The sequence below is a fragment of the Ruditapes philippinarum genome, unplaced genomic scaffold (genome assembly GCF_026571515.1).
Source record: "Ruditapes philippinarum isolate M1 unplaced genomic scaffold, ASM2657151v2 ctg359_1_1_1_1, whole genome shotgun sequence".
NCBI lineage: Eukaryota > Metazoa > Mollusca > Bivalvia > Venerida > Veneridae > Ruditapes > Ruditapes philippinarum.
This window is the reverse complement of record NW_026863896.1, coordinates 350,794-368,504: the sequence shown is the minus strand read 5'-3', so window position 1 is coordinate 368,504 and position 17,711 is coordinate 350,794. Positions and strand designations below refer to the sequence as shown.

The following is a 17,711-nucleotide window of genomic DNA, read 5'->3' as shown; positions in this document are numbered from 1 at the left end:
AGCCATATAAATGTCAGCTACAGGTATATCATTTTCAAACTTTTACTTTCAAGTTGAAAAATACGAGTTTTGATGAACATAATCAAGTAAAAAGTTGTCGGACAGAAAGCATTTTTTGCTGACAGTATTATGTCAAAACTGCATGTATTGCTTTAAAATAGTACTTAAACATGTATAAAGTGATATCTGGCTTTTATTAAAAAAATAAAACAAAAAAGCGTTTGTATTCTGGCTTTAACTAAACAAATAAAATCCTATACATATTCTTGGCAGCAGAAAAAATAGACTGGAGACTGGTCCAACGCAGACCAGCTTACGCTTTCACTGAACATTTAATTAATGAATAGTTAATCGATATCGCAATAGAAGGGGAAAGGGTCAATAAAAGTCAGTGTACGCCTAGTGAGAAAACACTAGTAGCAGTCTCTCTCACACAATTAAGACATATTTATAGTTGCCTCTCACCTTCTATTTGCCGGTGATTTTTGTCATCAGCGACGTATTTACCTTTAAAAGTCACATATATCGCTACCTAATGTCAAAGATTTTTTTTTACAATAAAAAGTAACAGATCTGATATAAAAGAAGAAATGACAGCTTCTTCCATTAAGATTAATTGCCCTCGGTTTGCTTATCCTTCCATTCGATCACGAATATTCGAAATTTTGTAGTTTTTCTATCTGAGGACAGATTTCCTTGATTTTGATTGGTTGATTTTATCAAGTGAGGCCAGATGATTCACTATGGCAAAACAAATGATGAATTTGCTGTCATTTTAAAATAAACTTTCTCACTTTATTATTTCATGCAAATTCATATTCGCCTTTTCAATGTCGAATATCTATTAATCATCAAGTAATATTGTGCATTGATATTGGTTTTTATGTGCATCAATCAAGTGTGAAGAAAAATATTGCAAAAAACGTGCTTTCTCCTATTATATGTCCAACCACTTGCATGACGTCTACAAGGATATTTTATTCAGTTCGTAATAAATAAAACATAACTTTCCGTCGTCATCGAATTCTAGAAGAAAGCAGCAGCACCACAACATTTTACAATAACAAAGCTTTTGAAATTCTGCGAGAGCATGTACATATATATTTAAAAATCACCCGTATGTAACCTCATGTTTTCAGGGACACTAGTCAAGTAGCTGTTTGTCTCATCAGCAAACGAATTCTGATAAAAGTTTTTCAGACGCACAGTCAATTTTCCCTCCTACATTTGTAACACAATCCAACGCTTCTTCTCACTTTCAGTAGGTCAATTTAGAATGTTTGAACATTTGTTTGTTAAGAAAAGTTTTAAACAAATGTACTAGTAACCATGTTCATTTTGCCTGATATCACCAGTACTCCTTTGATACCTTTACTACCAATAACATACTTCTCAGATTGTTGTTCATATAAATATTCGTCAATTGTCTCCACAGATGAACAATTGTTGTTTTTTGTACATTTCTAAAGTAAACTATTCAAATTAATCATATGATAATTAATATATGTAAGTCATAATAATTAAAGCAATGTTCGTATTCCCTATCCAACTATCGTAATTCAGTCATCGTATCTAGGTTTCTTTTTGTGAGATCTCGAACGGGCGTGTACAGGGAAGAAAGACTCGGATATGGTCTTGAAAGTCCCGGAGATGACAGACCATTTAATGAATTCAGACTCTGATTTACCATACTAGATGGTGATTCTCTAGGCCTTTGTGTCCCTAGAGTGTTGTAGGTCCCTGACATTGGAGAAAAAAGGGAAGATCCGACATTAAAGGATGTCTCCAACCACGGTCTCATGGTGTTTCCTGTAGATGTATAAGTTGGGGCTGACATTGGCATTTGGTTTGAATTTGGTGGTTTTAATTGTGTAAGATTGGCATTCTGATCTTTATGGTCCATCATAGGGGGGACCATTCCTGCTGCGGAAGTTGCGACATGGGCAAGGGACCATATTCTGGGTCGTAACGGGTCGCTTTGATCTGAAGCAGATCCATTCGTAGACATGGACCCATTTATATCGCTGAGACCGGAATCGCTGCTATTTGAACACGGGGAGCCAAGCCGTTTGAGATCGTTACCTAGGTTTAAATCTGGAACTAGAGTGGCTTGTGGCTTCAGCGGAGGCGGTGTCAGAGAAAGACTGGCTTCCAATCCTAGACGGTCGTCATTCGGTGTGTTAAAGCTAGTTAATGTTTTTGTGTCTTTGTTTTGTGTCATCTGTGAATCTAATCCATCTGCAAATAAACATGATAATTTCGTGAACATAAATATCAAGATATATATCGAGCAAATATTAAACACTCCTCCATTTATTACATCAGCATGATATTTTTAAAATGGTCAGAATTTTTGTCTGAGTCGAAGGAAACTCTGAATGAAAAGAATATAACTGGGAAGTATGTAAATGATTTTTGTTTCTAAATTCCTTTTTTTTAGTGTAGTGAGAGTTGTTTATATTTGAGTTAAGCATATTAGTGAAATAGAATCATTATATAGATATAAATACATTAGCAACGTGCATTTAGATTAATGTTTAATTATCAAAATTCATAGTGTTTTACAAAGTAACGTTTGGTAAGAGTAATATATTTTTCATTTATGTTTATTTCACTTACTTATTAAACTGCATAAGCTGTAAGATTTATATTTTTGTAGATGAGACAGAATTCTTCTTCCGAATCATGTAAGTAGGCAGTGAAATTTTATTTTACGCCATCAGTTAAGCGTAATAAAATGAGAAAATAATTTAAGAGCCGGGACAAATTAACAAATTAGTTAAAGTTTAACTTTTTGTCATATCTTAAGTTAATTTTCTTAAATATGCTAAGGAATTTATGATCGGGATTTTTTATGAGGGCTGTGTAAATTTTAATAGTAAATTAGCGGTCTTAAATAAATGTTTATGAAAAAGTTTTCTTTTAATAATGGACCAAGATCCTTTAAACTGCTAACATATTCTTTGACACTAAGGTATCTACACTTGAGAAAAGTAAGTGTTTAGCAAATGAAAATGGATAAAAATTTCAACACCTCACATACGACGTTAATGTCATGACAAACACGTCAGTCAAACGGTAGAAGCAAGTTTCCAGTATAACAAAACATATCACTTATCACGGCAAAAGTGTTAAAAATCGCCGGATTATGCTTATTTTCAAAATACATAAAATGGATCTAAAGATTATATCCAGCAACAATCTGATATCTTAAAGATTGACATAAGGCGTTTTTAACTGCCACAAAATTCTCTTAGTTTATCATCACTAATCTCAGAGCAAATACAACCATATTAACTTGACAGCCCTTATCATGGAAAATTAGATTATCACTTCACAAAATAATTTATTACAAATATGCCAGATTTTGTCATAATTATGTTTTAGGCTCGTGTGATGTTTCCGTTTAGTTCTGCGGGATTTCAGACTACAAATGTATTTTTGACGAAATGTGTTTTCTTGTAAACGCATGGTAAAAATCAGATTATATTTATATTCCCCCGCACGCACATCTTTTATCACTATGCTCAGTTTCAGCATTATCTATGTTTGACTGTTTTTATAGTTTTATTGTCTGTACTGACACAATTTGTAAAAACATCAGTGTTCAGTATATTACGATTCTGAGACATTGGTACTAAGTTAAATGCAGAAACTGAATAAAAAGTGTCTGTCTCAAGATATATTTCAAGGTGATGCCAATCTGATTCTTTATTACAGATACAGTTTTTCTTACTTCCCACCAAGCAAATATAAATCATTTGACAGAGACTACCATCCTCAAGGCGTGCATGGTGTTCTTTCCAATGTTACAATGCATATCTGAGCGTATTTTTAGTTGCTGTTTTTTTTTCGCTCCACTTGAACTATCTCTACAAATCTATTGCGTTTTTATTGCAGGATAGCGTTATTTGTGATCAAGCGCTATTATAATGGAGGCACTTATTTCACGCGAGCGCGTGTCACTGACGTTAGTGTGCGCTTTATTCCATTGATAGTCATAGTCTCCAAGCGAGCGAAGAAAAGACCCAGCCGATTAACATTGGAAGTAAACTCGATACAATATAAGCTAGAATCAATCACAGCTAATTGGAGAAAATTGACTGAACATCAACAAAGTTAAATATTTCTACGACAGAAGATCTGACGACTGTTGTTATGGCAGCTCCTTGACAACGCACGTGCACTGCTTCAACAGCACGTGACCGTGTTGTATTGCAACCTGTCCATAAAATTCTGTCAGAATTATGTTATAAATTACATTAATTTATTGTCACTCTTATTTATTGATTTATGAAAGCAATCCACAAAAGATATTTAATTGCGGTTATAGGGTTAATGCTTAATTAGTTTTAGCGAGAATGAAACGGTATGCCTACACAATTACAGTCGTCGTTGTTTTAATTCATTTATCAACCCTTGTGTTTAAACTCCTTATAAAATTTCAAATTGTTAAAAGCTGCAAGCGAAGATTCAGGTGATTACGTCTGGAAAATACAGATCAGCATCTAAAACTGGGTGATACTGTTCAGCGTCACAGTTGATGCATTCACTAATATTTCTCAAATTAACCATCAGTCCAAATATTGACATATCAAGTATTCCGTCTCCTCCCCGGTAATAATGGTGTTTATTAAAGGCGTTTTGGAGTCATACTGAGATACTATTTAAGCGCTCAATTATACCATCAGTCCGTGGATTCCCTTTCACAAAAGCCACATAGTCAATATAAATTCATCTGCAACCTCAAATTGGAAGTCAAGGGGGTCAGGCAACAGAAAATTTAATCAACCTTTCATAAAAGCATCTCAGTTTTCATTAGGAATGATAATTGGCTCCTCAATGTAATTGATATCATTAATGATTGATTCTGTATCAAAATTGAATCGAGTTTTACCGGTAAAGTAAATTGCGTTCAATTTTGATGTAACAAAACATAATAATAAGTTAAAATTTTATAATAATTCTTATGTTAAGTCTTACATTTTTATTAAAGCTACATGCACTAACTATGACTTTTCTGTTTTTGTTGCTGATATCTTATTTATTTAGAATTAAAATATAACCGGCACTAGGGTGGAGAGGTGAATGCAATCAAGTTGACTGAGCTCAACTTTGAACATTTTATTGCAATTGCAGTTTAAAATATATATGCCCGACATCAAATTAGTACTAGACTAGTATTCATTTGTTTTCCTTCATCTTATCTACTGATTTTATATTATTGTAAAGGGGTTTGTAGATTTTACCATTGAATAAACAAACAAACTAAATGTGTGTAATTTAATGAACTAATATACAAGATAGAATAATGAAATTTAACACGGCAAAATGTATCTTAATGAAATTAAACACGGTAAAATGTTGTAGAGTCTGGTACTGAATCGAAGTAGTTAACGAATGCTACCGTCTTCACCCCCTAGCACAGGCTTGAGCAGGCTATAAACGTATCATTTATGTTTTAAATTGTTAGAATGAGAACGGATATAACAGAGAACGACTCGGTGAAGTGTTATTAAATCCACTTAAATATACATTCAGGGCAACACCCTTGTGTTTATGACGTAATATTTTTCAAAGTTAGTGTTTAGTGAACATGGTTTAATGAACGGTAACTAATTGTGATATTTAATTTACAAGGTCTCGAATGCATTTTGACAAGACGTGACAACGTTTTGTCTTTATAAACAGGATGTTCTCGGTTGTCTTGATTTATTTTTATTTTAATGCAACACGATAGGCTTAGGTCTCAATTAGCTTTGAAGTTAGAGTTTGTCATCTGGCCTATGATTTGCTGGTATGCTTTCGTCTTTAATTGCTTGTGAGATTACAAAATTCATATTTTTTATAAAAAAAATTGATGCAAAAATTTGTAAAAAAATAAATCGATATTCAATTAAAAGGAGAAAAATATATAATCAGATACACTTAAACAAAAAAAATCATTAAGTGGAAGAAGTTCCTTTTCCAAGTTAAAATACTTGCATAGTTATATTAATTCCAAGCATTTCACTTTGTCAACCAATACGCATGCTTAGCAATTAACACATCGAAATTCCGGCCGAAAACAGACAATGTGTAAATAAAATAAGTTATCTTTTTACATATTTTAATAAAAGTTATCACTTAACTGCCGCCTGTGGCTTTTAAAATGCTAAAACTTATGTTCACTTTACCTTCCATATCTTTATCATTTGAGTCGTTGTGTGTTTTGTCTGTATCTTTTTTATCTCCATCATCACTGTCTTCGTTTTTGTCAGCATCGTCGTCATCATCATCTTCACCACATCTGTTTCTAGGTGACCATGTCATTTTATTCTCTTTCTTTAGACGTCTCCTAGCATTTGCAAACCAGGTTGAAACTTGCGTAAGAGTCATTTTTGTAATTATTGCTAACATAATCTTTTCACCCTTTGTTGGGTATGGGTTTTTTCTATGTTCATAAAGCCATGCTTTTAATGTGTTCGTCGTTTCGCGCGTTGCGTTTTTCCTTCTGGCTGCTCCATTTAGATCCATGCCGCCGTAACTGAAAATAGATGTAACTTTTTGTATAAGTTGTTTCTCGTTTTATATCACATGTCATGTGCGTTAAATTCATTTGTAACATCAACACAATTATAGTAGTTTTGAAATTTTTGTTGTACATTACATCATACAATATCGTTTTTCCCTTCTTAGATTGCAGCGAGTAATTGTAGGAAAATATTTGTTGCAGTTTTTACTTGATTTTATATTCTGTTTCAAAATGTAAATCAAAATTCTCTATGTTTTCATGGGAATCAAAAGATAACTTTTATTTCTTGTATTTCAGAAGCTGGAAAGTATAGAGACATTTTATCTTGAACACAGCCTTTGAGTATTCATATTTTTGAGGTGTTTCTTTAAGTGAATTCGTATTATCATTCGTATTTAAACTTGAATAACTAAATGGATGTTCAAAGAGCGTGTTCAAGTTCAACAGACCGCACTTTGATTTCAAATAAGGTATGTATTAGCTACGTGTAAACTTACGTGTTTGGGTAAGGGTATGGGACCATTGTCTGATCGTATGGGTAGCAGGCTGTCGGCTGGGTAATTCCACGCCAAGCATCGGCTGAAGAAGGATCCTTCAGGGTGTCAAAATGTGCAGCAGCATTCTGTTTAAAAATAGAAATATATTATTATATGTTACATAGTAGTTTAAGATTTATCTTATGTATACCTACGAATGAAATAAAAAAACTTTGAATTTAGCAAAGTATGTTGTATACTGAAAATCATGTTTTTTTTTTAAATAAATCATTTTTATCTATCTGGCATTTTCACTTTTCCCAGATAGAATATATGTTCAATTATTTCTTTTAAATGATTTTCATACAACGTATACCACTAATGCTGAACTAATCATAAATAAATGCATCATTGCTTTGAAATTTAAACAATTTTTAATAAAAAATATAATTTCTGTTTGAAAATTATCACTTTTTACAATTTTTCAATTCATGCTGAAAAATCTTTTTCTCTTTTTATTATTTACGCATAGTTTGCACGCTGAAATGGGCGTAAAACAGTGGCCAAAAAAACATGGATGTTTGTGGTCAACTTTTGTAGTAAAGCAGTGAATGACCATTTTTACGACTCTATTAACGTCTGTTTAATTATTGACACGCGCGGACAATTAAAACTGATATGGCGCCTCCCCGCCTATATGGACACGCTTACCATCATGTCGTTCACGCATTACAAAATAATAATATGTTTATGAAATTAAATTCATCTTTTGTTGTGGCTGTTAACATATACTTGATTTCTTTTAAATATTAACAACAATGTATTTCCTTTTAGGTTAAATAATAAATAAAATGAATAAAATTTGTTGTTGGTTTTGCTTTTTGCGTCTTTCTTTAAAATTTTGTTTGGTACGATTTTTGTCGCCTTTCAGAAATACAATACAAATATTTATCAAATTCGTGTATTACACATACTCGCGTAAAATTAAGTCATAAATATATCCATGTATATGAGATAAAATAAAGGTGAAATCATGTATATATTTAATGATTATGTATTACCATTTTAAACAAACCCCTCGAAATAACTTTCTCCTATTCTATAAACAATGTAAACAGTGTTTACACATGATAGTGTAATTATCAGTTCTAACAATTGACTACTGTTTGTTTTCAACAATACTTGAAACTGTTATCTTATCAACCCATTGGTTCAAGATAACCTCACAAATAGTCGGTGACAGTTGCTAACATTATTGGGATTTCAACTGTTTATTTCTTTGTTTCATATTTTGAACATCTGTTTTAATGAGTTTTTATATCAATGTTCTAACAGATTCGTAAAAATAGTACATTTTGATAGCGTCTTTTGATATCAATTTTACAAAAACGATGTTAAACTGTGAATTGCATGTTTGATATAACGTAGGGACATCACTTGTCAATATTTGTATATTTGATGTCCATATAATATAAGAGTACATTTTAATTGCGTCTTTTGATGTCAATTTTATACTGTCTGTGAATTGAATATTTGATATAACGTATGAAAAATCCTGTTTTTCAAAAACGGTCGACATCATGTAAATAGTATGTAAATAGTCTATTTGATATATTTTGTTTGCTATTTTCTCTCTTTTTTTACACAAAAATTGCAAATTAATCTTTTATCTTTGGATGCGGCCTCAATACAGTTGTAACAGAGTCAAAATCAAATTATGAATACATGAGAGAACAATCGAATGTATGTAATAGCATTATTAGAATTGCAACAAAATTACACAAGTGGTACGCATTGGGTTTTTTATATTAATATTTTTACATTTACGTATACGGTTAAAGGGAGACACAGGCAAAATTTTCATTTCTTAGTTTTGAGTTTTTCAGTCATTATTCTGTAAATGCCCTCAAAATGAATATATTAGACAGTCAAAGGAACAAAACTTTTCTCCATATAAAGAATAAAATGGTGGTTTCCTAACTTGACCCGCGTGGGTCAGGTTAGAGCGCTAGGATTTCACAATAGTTGTCAAAGTGAACTCTGGAAACGTTAAAGAACATGTCAAATGAATGACTTAGACTTGTTTCAATCATACAATATCCATAATATCTGTTATTGTAACTTCAAGGGTTTGTTCAAGTCATGTGACTTGTTTTAAAACTATTTGGTGATTCTATTCGGGTCTAAATTTTGTTCAACATATATAGATATATTTACGCTTCAAACCCAAAATATTTAGAATTTAAACAGAAATTCATGCTGAAACTTCAAGAAATGTCATTTTAGCGTGATTTGAGTACATAAGATCATTTTAATATTTTTGTCATTATTTTGTCTGAATATCCCTTTAAATACGTTTTTCAGTTTTTGAAAAATTGTCCCTAATTACATACAATGAGGCTCAATGAGTAATAAAAACTAAAATTCTGCTTACGCCGGTGCTAGGGGGCGTAGATGGTAACTTGTACTTGCCACAACCGTCCCTGCGAACATAGCCGGCAGCATTTCATTTTTTTCTGTTTTGTGCGTTTATTAGGGATTCTGTTTATTTATGTTTTTCTATTTTACAAATTTTTATCGCTTCTACAAATCATAGCGATGTAATCGTTTATTATTGCCATTTGTTTATATATTTTGTAATCGGCCGTGGGTATCCGACAATGAGATTCTGTATAATTGTGATGGTATTAATAACCTTAAAAATATATGTATATTTAAATAAAAGAAAGCTTTTTTTTCTATTCTGTTTCTACCTTTTTAGTATTTATAACAAAATATTTGATATAAAACTGCCGTTTCTCATATACTGTATTTATTCATTTTTTAAATCGAGAAGAAATGAAAGATTTAAAACATATGTTTATGTGATAAACTTTGATAAAAGCGTATAACACATTTTGTTCCATAGAAATACATGTAATGCCAATGCTGGAAGCTATTTCTTTTGCGATAATGTGTTTGAAAATAAATCTTATTGGAACTTTTTTTGAAAATAAATGTTATTGAACCATTCATACCATTTATATAGTAATATTTGATTTTATTATATTTTCAAAATAATATCATTTTTCACATATACTTGTCATGTATTATACATCTAATATTAATGTTATAGTTACATTTGCTGTCAATTTCATGAACTATATATACAATTATGATGATATACAATGTATATTGTATATTCCTGTTCTGCTTCTTTTCAATTTTGAAAAATAAATGGGTACAATGATATTCACATTAGACATACTGTTTGGCGCCATGTTACCGTCAAATCATTGATACTTTCATGAATCATGAATTAATATAAGTGCTAAAATATCCGTATAATTTCAATCATACGGATACCTTTTCTTTATCAAGTTACAAAGCAATACAGTATTCTTTATCAATCTTAAGCCCAAACTTCCCAAGACGAATTGAAACAAAAACATCATCGGCTTCTTCTTTATCAAACTGAAACAAATTCCTAGCATTAACTAAGCTCGTTAGCCTGACATCTTAGCACAGACCTCACCGGCGAAACTTGCAAATTCTTCTTAATGAGAAATACGATTTTTAAATTAGGGCTGTCATGATGGAATCGTCCGCGCGGAGTGATACAGACCATATTCCTTGGATAGGCGCTATCTGTAGGGTAGTGAAATGAGGATTTCGAAGAATGAATAGTCTCGTGCTACCACTCATGACGCCATCCTGTGGAGAGCTAACAAGATACAAATTTGAAGCAGCGTTAAAACGACTCTATAAAACAGTTGGAATTAGACTTTTAAGAACCGCTGTAGGACTATAAAATATAAATGCTACGGATAGACAGTTAATTTAAACAAATAGTTGCTCATTGCATCAAAATTCTCTCTTTAAAACGGCTTTTTCGTCTTGTTATAAGCGGAATGAACGTGGTTGTGTACCCGCTGTGTTGAAATTTGTGAAAACACACCACAGACTAATTATCGCTCCCCATACTATCTTCAGCAGCTATCAGACCGAGACAAGATGGCTGACTGCCGTAGATTTTTATCTCATTTCTGCAAAATGGTTCTTTATCTCCCATTTTAGCATGCTCTATAGCGAAACTAAGTGTTGTAAATGGGTAGAGAAGAGAGATCCACAGTGAACAATATGCACCCCCTAGGGAGCAGTAGTTATCCACTTTAGATATAAACCCGCTGATGTTCACTTGCTTCCCCACTTTTATAGCAGACATGGGGATGACAGATTGCTTCTAAAATGGGTCTGAAAGAGTTTCTTCAAAAGGCCCTTCTGATCAACAATAAAAGATAAAAGTTCCTTTTAATCATTTGACTGCAGTTTTCGATGAAGAGATAGTATGACCCATGCGTTTGTGTGATTTAGATGCACTTATTATCTCGTCCTGTCCGTTTCATAGTTAAACTCTAAAATTATTGCAATATTTGTAAATTGAATTACCAGTAATATTCAATTCATCGGATATTTTGTCTCTATGTAATGAAACAAATTCGTATAATCTGTACACATTCGAATATGAGTTTTGCGTTTGATAGTACAACATTTTTTGAAACTTTGAAACTTAATTGAAATAACAATAAAAATAAAAGTAGAATAAGTAAATTCCTACGTATAATCTGAAAAATGTAAATACCTTAACAATTAGATCGAATTAAAAGTTACAAATAAATATCATTCTGAAATATACCGTCATTTTTTTTATATAAAAGGTGAATGCGCGTTTTTTTTATAAATAATTTAATAATTTTTCAATTGCATAATTTCAAATATTTAATTTACTTATAAAAAATATATATGAAAGTTTGTATTGCGACTTAATACTTTTAAAATTCTTAACATACAATGCACTTTTTAAATGTTTAAATGTATGTCTGAATTTAATATATTATTTCTTTTGTAAAAAAAACTACCAAACTAAAAATGTAACAAAACAACAACATCAAAAAAAATCTGAATTTATGCTCGCCAACATGGTCTTTCACGATGACAAAGATAAATAAAAAACAACCAACAACAACACATAACACTGTTACACTTGTATGCGTTGAAATAGTCTACGACAAAGTGCAGCGGAAAAAAAGAAGTAAAAAAAACTAGAGAAATACAAAATAGTACTATTTCATTAATGAAAAAGAATTTGTGTTACTGATCATAGAAAATAATACCAATTTCAATCGACGTGAAAAAAATGCTTTCACCAAACAATTCTATATCTTTTTTATTCACTTACATGTCTGATGATATTATCGCTTTAAATTTCTAAATTAAGGATGAAATGTTGGCGAATATAACATAATTCATACTGAAATGTCTGAATATATTGGTGTTAAAATTCTAACATTACAAGCTCGAATTTTATTGGTTAATAAAAATTAAATTAGGTACGAAGTGAATGGTTTCAACTTATGTAACCCTGGTACAGAACAAGCTTGAAATCTAGACATGGATCACCCTGTATGATTTAGAGATACACTAAATAGAATATCAGTAAAAACAAATTACCCGAATGACTGTAACATTACATCTAATGTTCACCTGACAGAGTTTGACATTAAAATTATCCATAGATTTGCTGGCATCTGATAAGACCATTTCTGCGATATCCTCACGTTTTACCCGAAGCAATTAAACCATAACAAAGACCGCTTTCTTCAACAGCATGGTACATGTTATTTTAAAACTTACTTACTTGTGTGTTTTTTTTTTCTTTCAAAAAGACAGTGCAGAAAATGTATTATTAATTAGTAAAACCAGAACTTGAAATTCCGAATATTTACCGAGCAATCAAAGTTATCTAAAAGCCTGGAGATATCTGGCGGCGCTTAAGTTATATTTAAGTTGGAAAAATCATTTCTTAGGTACAATGCCCCTATGTCAAAAATGCGGAAGTTCTCGACCTTCTTCATTACTTTTCATTACTTTATTACAAAATATAAATTCAAGTATTTGAAATGAGTAGCTCGATTGTTTTGGACGTGACTGTAATGAACAGTTGATGGGCTTGCACTCATTCCTGGGTAACATGACTTCCTTTTTTAATAATTGAAATGCATTTGCGCTTTCAGTATGTAAGGGACTTGTAATTTTTAACATAAGACAGACTTGTTGTAGTAGGTAAACTACTTGTCATGATCATTCATTCATTACTCATTACCAAGATTTATGTTGCTGTAATAAGCTAACAAACTATAAACAAAGACGACATTTAGTTCTCCCTGCTTTTCTTAGGATAATTATAATGTACAAGAATCCACTTGCTGCAAGGGGTTACACCTATCGGAAGTTATTTCCTTTTGGTACTTGAGTTAAGGGAATTGCACGGAGCCGATGAAAAGTGATTCTCGTTTCTGATGCGCCGAGACAAGCAACAGAAAACGATTTTTGTAGTTTATGATGTGTTTACATGCAGATTTTACAAGGATGCGTGTCGATATGAAGTAACGGTCCACAATCAAAGCTTGTTCGTTTCGTATATTATTGGAGCCGTGATAAAGTTTCTACAACAATCATCCATTTTACAACCGAACGTTATGTTGAAACTAGAAGATGCCTATCAGTACATATGTTTTATTAAGTTTTACTCATGTTTTGTCTAAAGATAAGTGATCAGTTTGGAGGTTTTTGAGGCGCCTGATTGATACTGCATGGGGGAAGTGTTATACAAGAACCCCGTTCTGTGCATGAGAACAGCTAGCTCATTATTTCTGCTGGCAAAATGATGATACTTGATAATGAAGAATGTAAGCGCAATGATCATTCGAAAAACACATTATTCCTCTTCTAAACACTAAAAAGAATTTGTTTGAAAAAGGATAAGAACCAATTTGCAGTGTTATTGTAAGATTTTCCACTTAGTAAAAGGAATTAAACGCATAGATAACAACCTCAATTATAGACCCTTTTATTATTTTAAACTGATTATTATTTCTGTTCGCTTCCTGTTTTCGTGTGCCACCTACTTGCCAGCATTATATGAACGGTGATTCTGATTAATTTAATTTTTTTTTGCCAAGATGTCATCTCATTGTAGGCAGAAACTATGAGTACATTTCTGTATTTTTCAAATGAACATTGAACACCTGTAATTAGAACAAATGTCTATCGATGGAATAGATTAAGATTAATTTGTTTGATTTTAACTTCCTCTTGTCGGATACAGACTTATCAAATGAAACCTGGACATTTGACATGCGGTCTGTGGTAACAAATGAAGAGCTTAAGTGGTTGATGACTTCAAACCTCTTGTCAATTGCAAAGGTAAAAATCATTTTGGAATGATAGCATTAATCAAGGAACGATGATGTCTTGATAAAAGTCACTGTGCTAGATCAGGTAAGAAAAAAACCCAGTGGAAGTTTCAACATCAGGTAGGAAAAGGAAATACAAACACACACATTCAGCTGATGCTTCAGAAAGGAAAGCACAGCTGTATGAACGTATTAATTTTGTATGTTTAAACATTAATTGTATGAACCATCACTGTGTAAAAATATGGAAAAAGGTGATCCCTCGGAAGCATTAAATCGACAAAATCAAATAACATGAAAATTGCAGTCTGTTTTTGAGGGAAAATGGAAAAAAGCAATATTCCTCACGCCCCATTACCGGCTTAAGTGGTATCAAATCCTAAATATTAGTATGCTGGAACACATTTGATACATGAATCAACATTTTATTTATTTATATTTATTGAACAATATTAGTAAAGCATATTGTAAATGGTCAAAGGCATTCAATATGCCGGTTTGCCAATAAAAGAAAGGATTGATTTATTTCGATCCATTTCAATTTTCATGTAAATGAAATAATAATCATTAAAACAACGAACGGTACATGTTTCTTAAATTTAAGATGGACTTGAAAATTAACCTTTTAGTTTTTTGTTCATATTTCATTCATTTAATTTAGCATTGGCTGACAGCAAAGTGGCCTGTAAAATCTTTATGTCCATTGTGATAATTTTTTACAGATTTTGCAATTGACAGTCTTTTTAATTGCTGAACGAATTCTACAAAAATATTCCATTTCTATTCAAAGGAAATAAATGTGTGGCCTGTCATAACATATGTTCACCAATATATATCTATTATATCAATATTTGTAAAGAATAATATTGATAACATCTAATATACTGTTAGCAAATATGTATGATTAGCTATCAGAAATTATCAAAATTGATAATTAAAGTCACATTCTGGCGATATTGTCGATAACTGCACCTTTTCAATCATATTAATAAAATATATTATACTTTAAAAAATAATTATTCTTGATACAAAAAGATCTCAGAAAATGTATATTCATAAAGATTGGCCAACCTATTTGGTTTCCGAAATGTATGCCATTCATTTGCGTCAATATTACTTTATTAATCGATAGAGAAGAAAATTCATTTAGACGCCGATATACATTGGGTGCTAGTGATTCAAGTCCTTCGTCCTGATTTATTTGTCCATTCTGCCTTACGAGCAGACGTCTTTGTCAAAAGCAATCAGTCTATGTCATCGCAGCCAAGAAGCAGCTGTAAAGTGGTACTAGAATTCTAGAGAGAGTGGGGCTTACAGCAAGTGCTCCGTTATATATTACCCCTCTTGTAATTACACCTTGTAGCGCCTCGGGAAAGTGGATCTGATTTACGGCTTTTACGACTTCTTGTTCGCAATCGTCTCCAGAAGCATCGTCAATAATACAGTGATATTGAAAATAAGTTTAAAACTATGAAATCCAAAATTAAATCATTAAATGGCCATTTCATGTTTTGTTATTTCTTTCTGTTTTATATATGATTATTTATATATATTGATAACAGTATCATATTTTTTCTACCATATTTTCTATCCTTTCAAAGCTTAAGAAAAAAATAAAGAAATACTCATAAATGCCCGATTTTTTTAAAAAATGCGGATGATATTTTATTTTTCGGAATAAATATTTTTTTTTGAAAAAGAAACACAGTTACAAGATGGACAAGTTGATATAATAAAAGGAGAAGGAAGCTTGTTTTTATTTATAAAAAACAGAATAAAGAAGATGATGATAATACTGTATAATGCTAATAAACACGACCCTTTTCTTGCTTATAAATACAGTCGATTTTGATATTACTCCAATACTCGATTGACCTGTGTTTTAACGATTGCTGACAGCTTGATATTTTAGTTACCTATAATAGCCTAAACATGAAGCCTGTCACTACTTACCCGACCATCTCACAATATTTAATTTTTGTACCAATTCTTCATTTACAAATCAAGAATTATTCTTTCTGATGAAGTGAGCTAAACATGAATATAGAATAAGTAGCGGCTAATAGAATTTTCAATTTTAATTTTTCATTTCCTTTACTATGTTCATTCTAATTAAATCAATGTATAATGTGATACATAGTATAGAATCTAAAATATTTCATTTAATGTTTTAATATGTACTATTCTTATTAAATTGTTGTTCTGATACTGTGTATATGAAAGTGTACAATAAACAAACTAATTGAAATGTTTTTTTTTCTGTTTTAGTTCTGTCGTTTGTTATATTATTATTGCGCGTCTACATTTTTCTTCTCTTTTACATTCTCCATATAGTGATTTTGCTTAGTTTATGCAAATTTATCTTACTTCGAATGTGTTTAGAATCTATAAGATTTTTGAAATACTCCCGAATCCGTTCCCGGAAACCAGTACTAAGCAATGAATGTTAAGTTTTTGCTCAAGGAAACAACGGCTTGCCCATGACAGGGTTTGAACCTTTACTTTACTTTTATAGCAAAAGCGCGGAAAAACAAGCACCATAATAACAAAGTCAGTACTTTCAAGCGATACAATTTTTGCCTCTCGTGAAATTTATGTAAAATAACGTTTTATTGCATCTAAAATTAACCGAAATCTGTGCAAATAAATAATGATTTTACCACAATTTGTTTTACGAACTTAAAACAGAAGGGTATAGTTTTCGTATAATCAATCAAATATAAAGAATAACGAGTGTATTTCTATCAATCAAACTTCTAATTGAATACTACTCAAAACAAGCCGTCTGAAAATCACAATAAATATCGTCATATAACATATGTTTAAAGAGAAATGTTGAAAACAACTAAGAAGTGAAACATTTGTTGCTCATGATATAACGAGTTATGATTGTGTATTATATTCTTTTCTTTGATTCCACATTTCAATGATAAAAAAACATTTAGAAACGCCTTATCACGTTATCATTTAATTCAACATTTTCAAGGTAAAATCCTTGCAGACTATATATAAATCGGTCGAGCATGCATTTGTAACAGAGAGGATAAAAACAGACTAAAATCAAGGGTCTAACCTGGGTGTCAACGTTTCAAATTGACATTTGTTATTACTGATTCAGGCTAATCTATAACTATAGCAAATTTGTTTTTTCTTTAAAGAAAAACCTTTACCTAGGGAATCTTATTATGTTTGCGTATGTTCTGGCTTAAAGTCTATCACCTCTCTCTCTACACACACTAGACACTCGAATCATTTTCATTACCATGATTTCTTACTTATTAACAGTGACATTTTATTTCCTCATTTCTTTCATTTTCATAACAAAACCCCATGTTTACTTAGTGTATTAAGATAATCGACGCTGGAACGCAATAAAAAGGCGTGACTCAATGCGCCGACTGGAGTCACTTAGTTGACTCCGAGCCTTGGCGTCTTTGCATTACTCCAAAGTCCGACGAAGACCCCTTTTGTTTGCTGGAGAGGTCG

General features: G+C 31.6%; 1 protein-coding gene across 2 annotated transcripts in view; it reads right to left on the bottom strand.

The window, feature by feature from the left end:
* Positions 1-226: 226 nt before the first annotated feature.
* Positions 227-17,711, bottom strand: part of LOC132723693 (Iroquois homeobox protein 6a-like) — a 29,658-nt gene continuing 12,173 nt past the window's right edge. For both annotated transcript variants that reach the window (XM_060708474.1, XM_060708473.1), the window contains exons 3-5: positions 7,012-7,136; positions 6,177-6,526; positions 227-2,238 (exon numbers count right to left, since the gene is read on the bottom strand). In XM_060708474.1, coding sequence (XP_060564457.1) covers positions 1,550-2,238; positions 6,177-6,526; positions 7,012-7,136 — 1,164 coding nt within the window. In that variant the 3' untranslated portion in view covers positions 227-1,549. The remainder of the gene's footprint in view (positions 2,239-6,176; positions 6,527-7,011; positions 7,137-17,711) is intronic.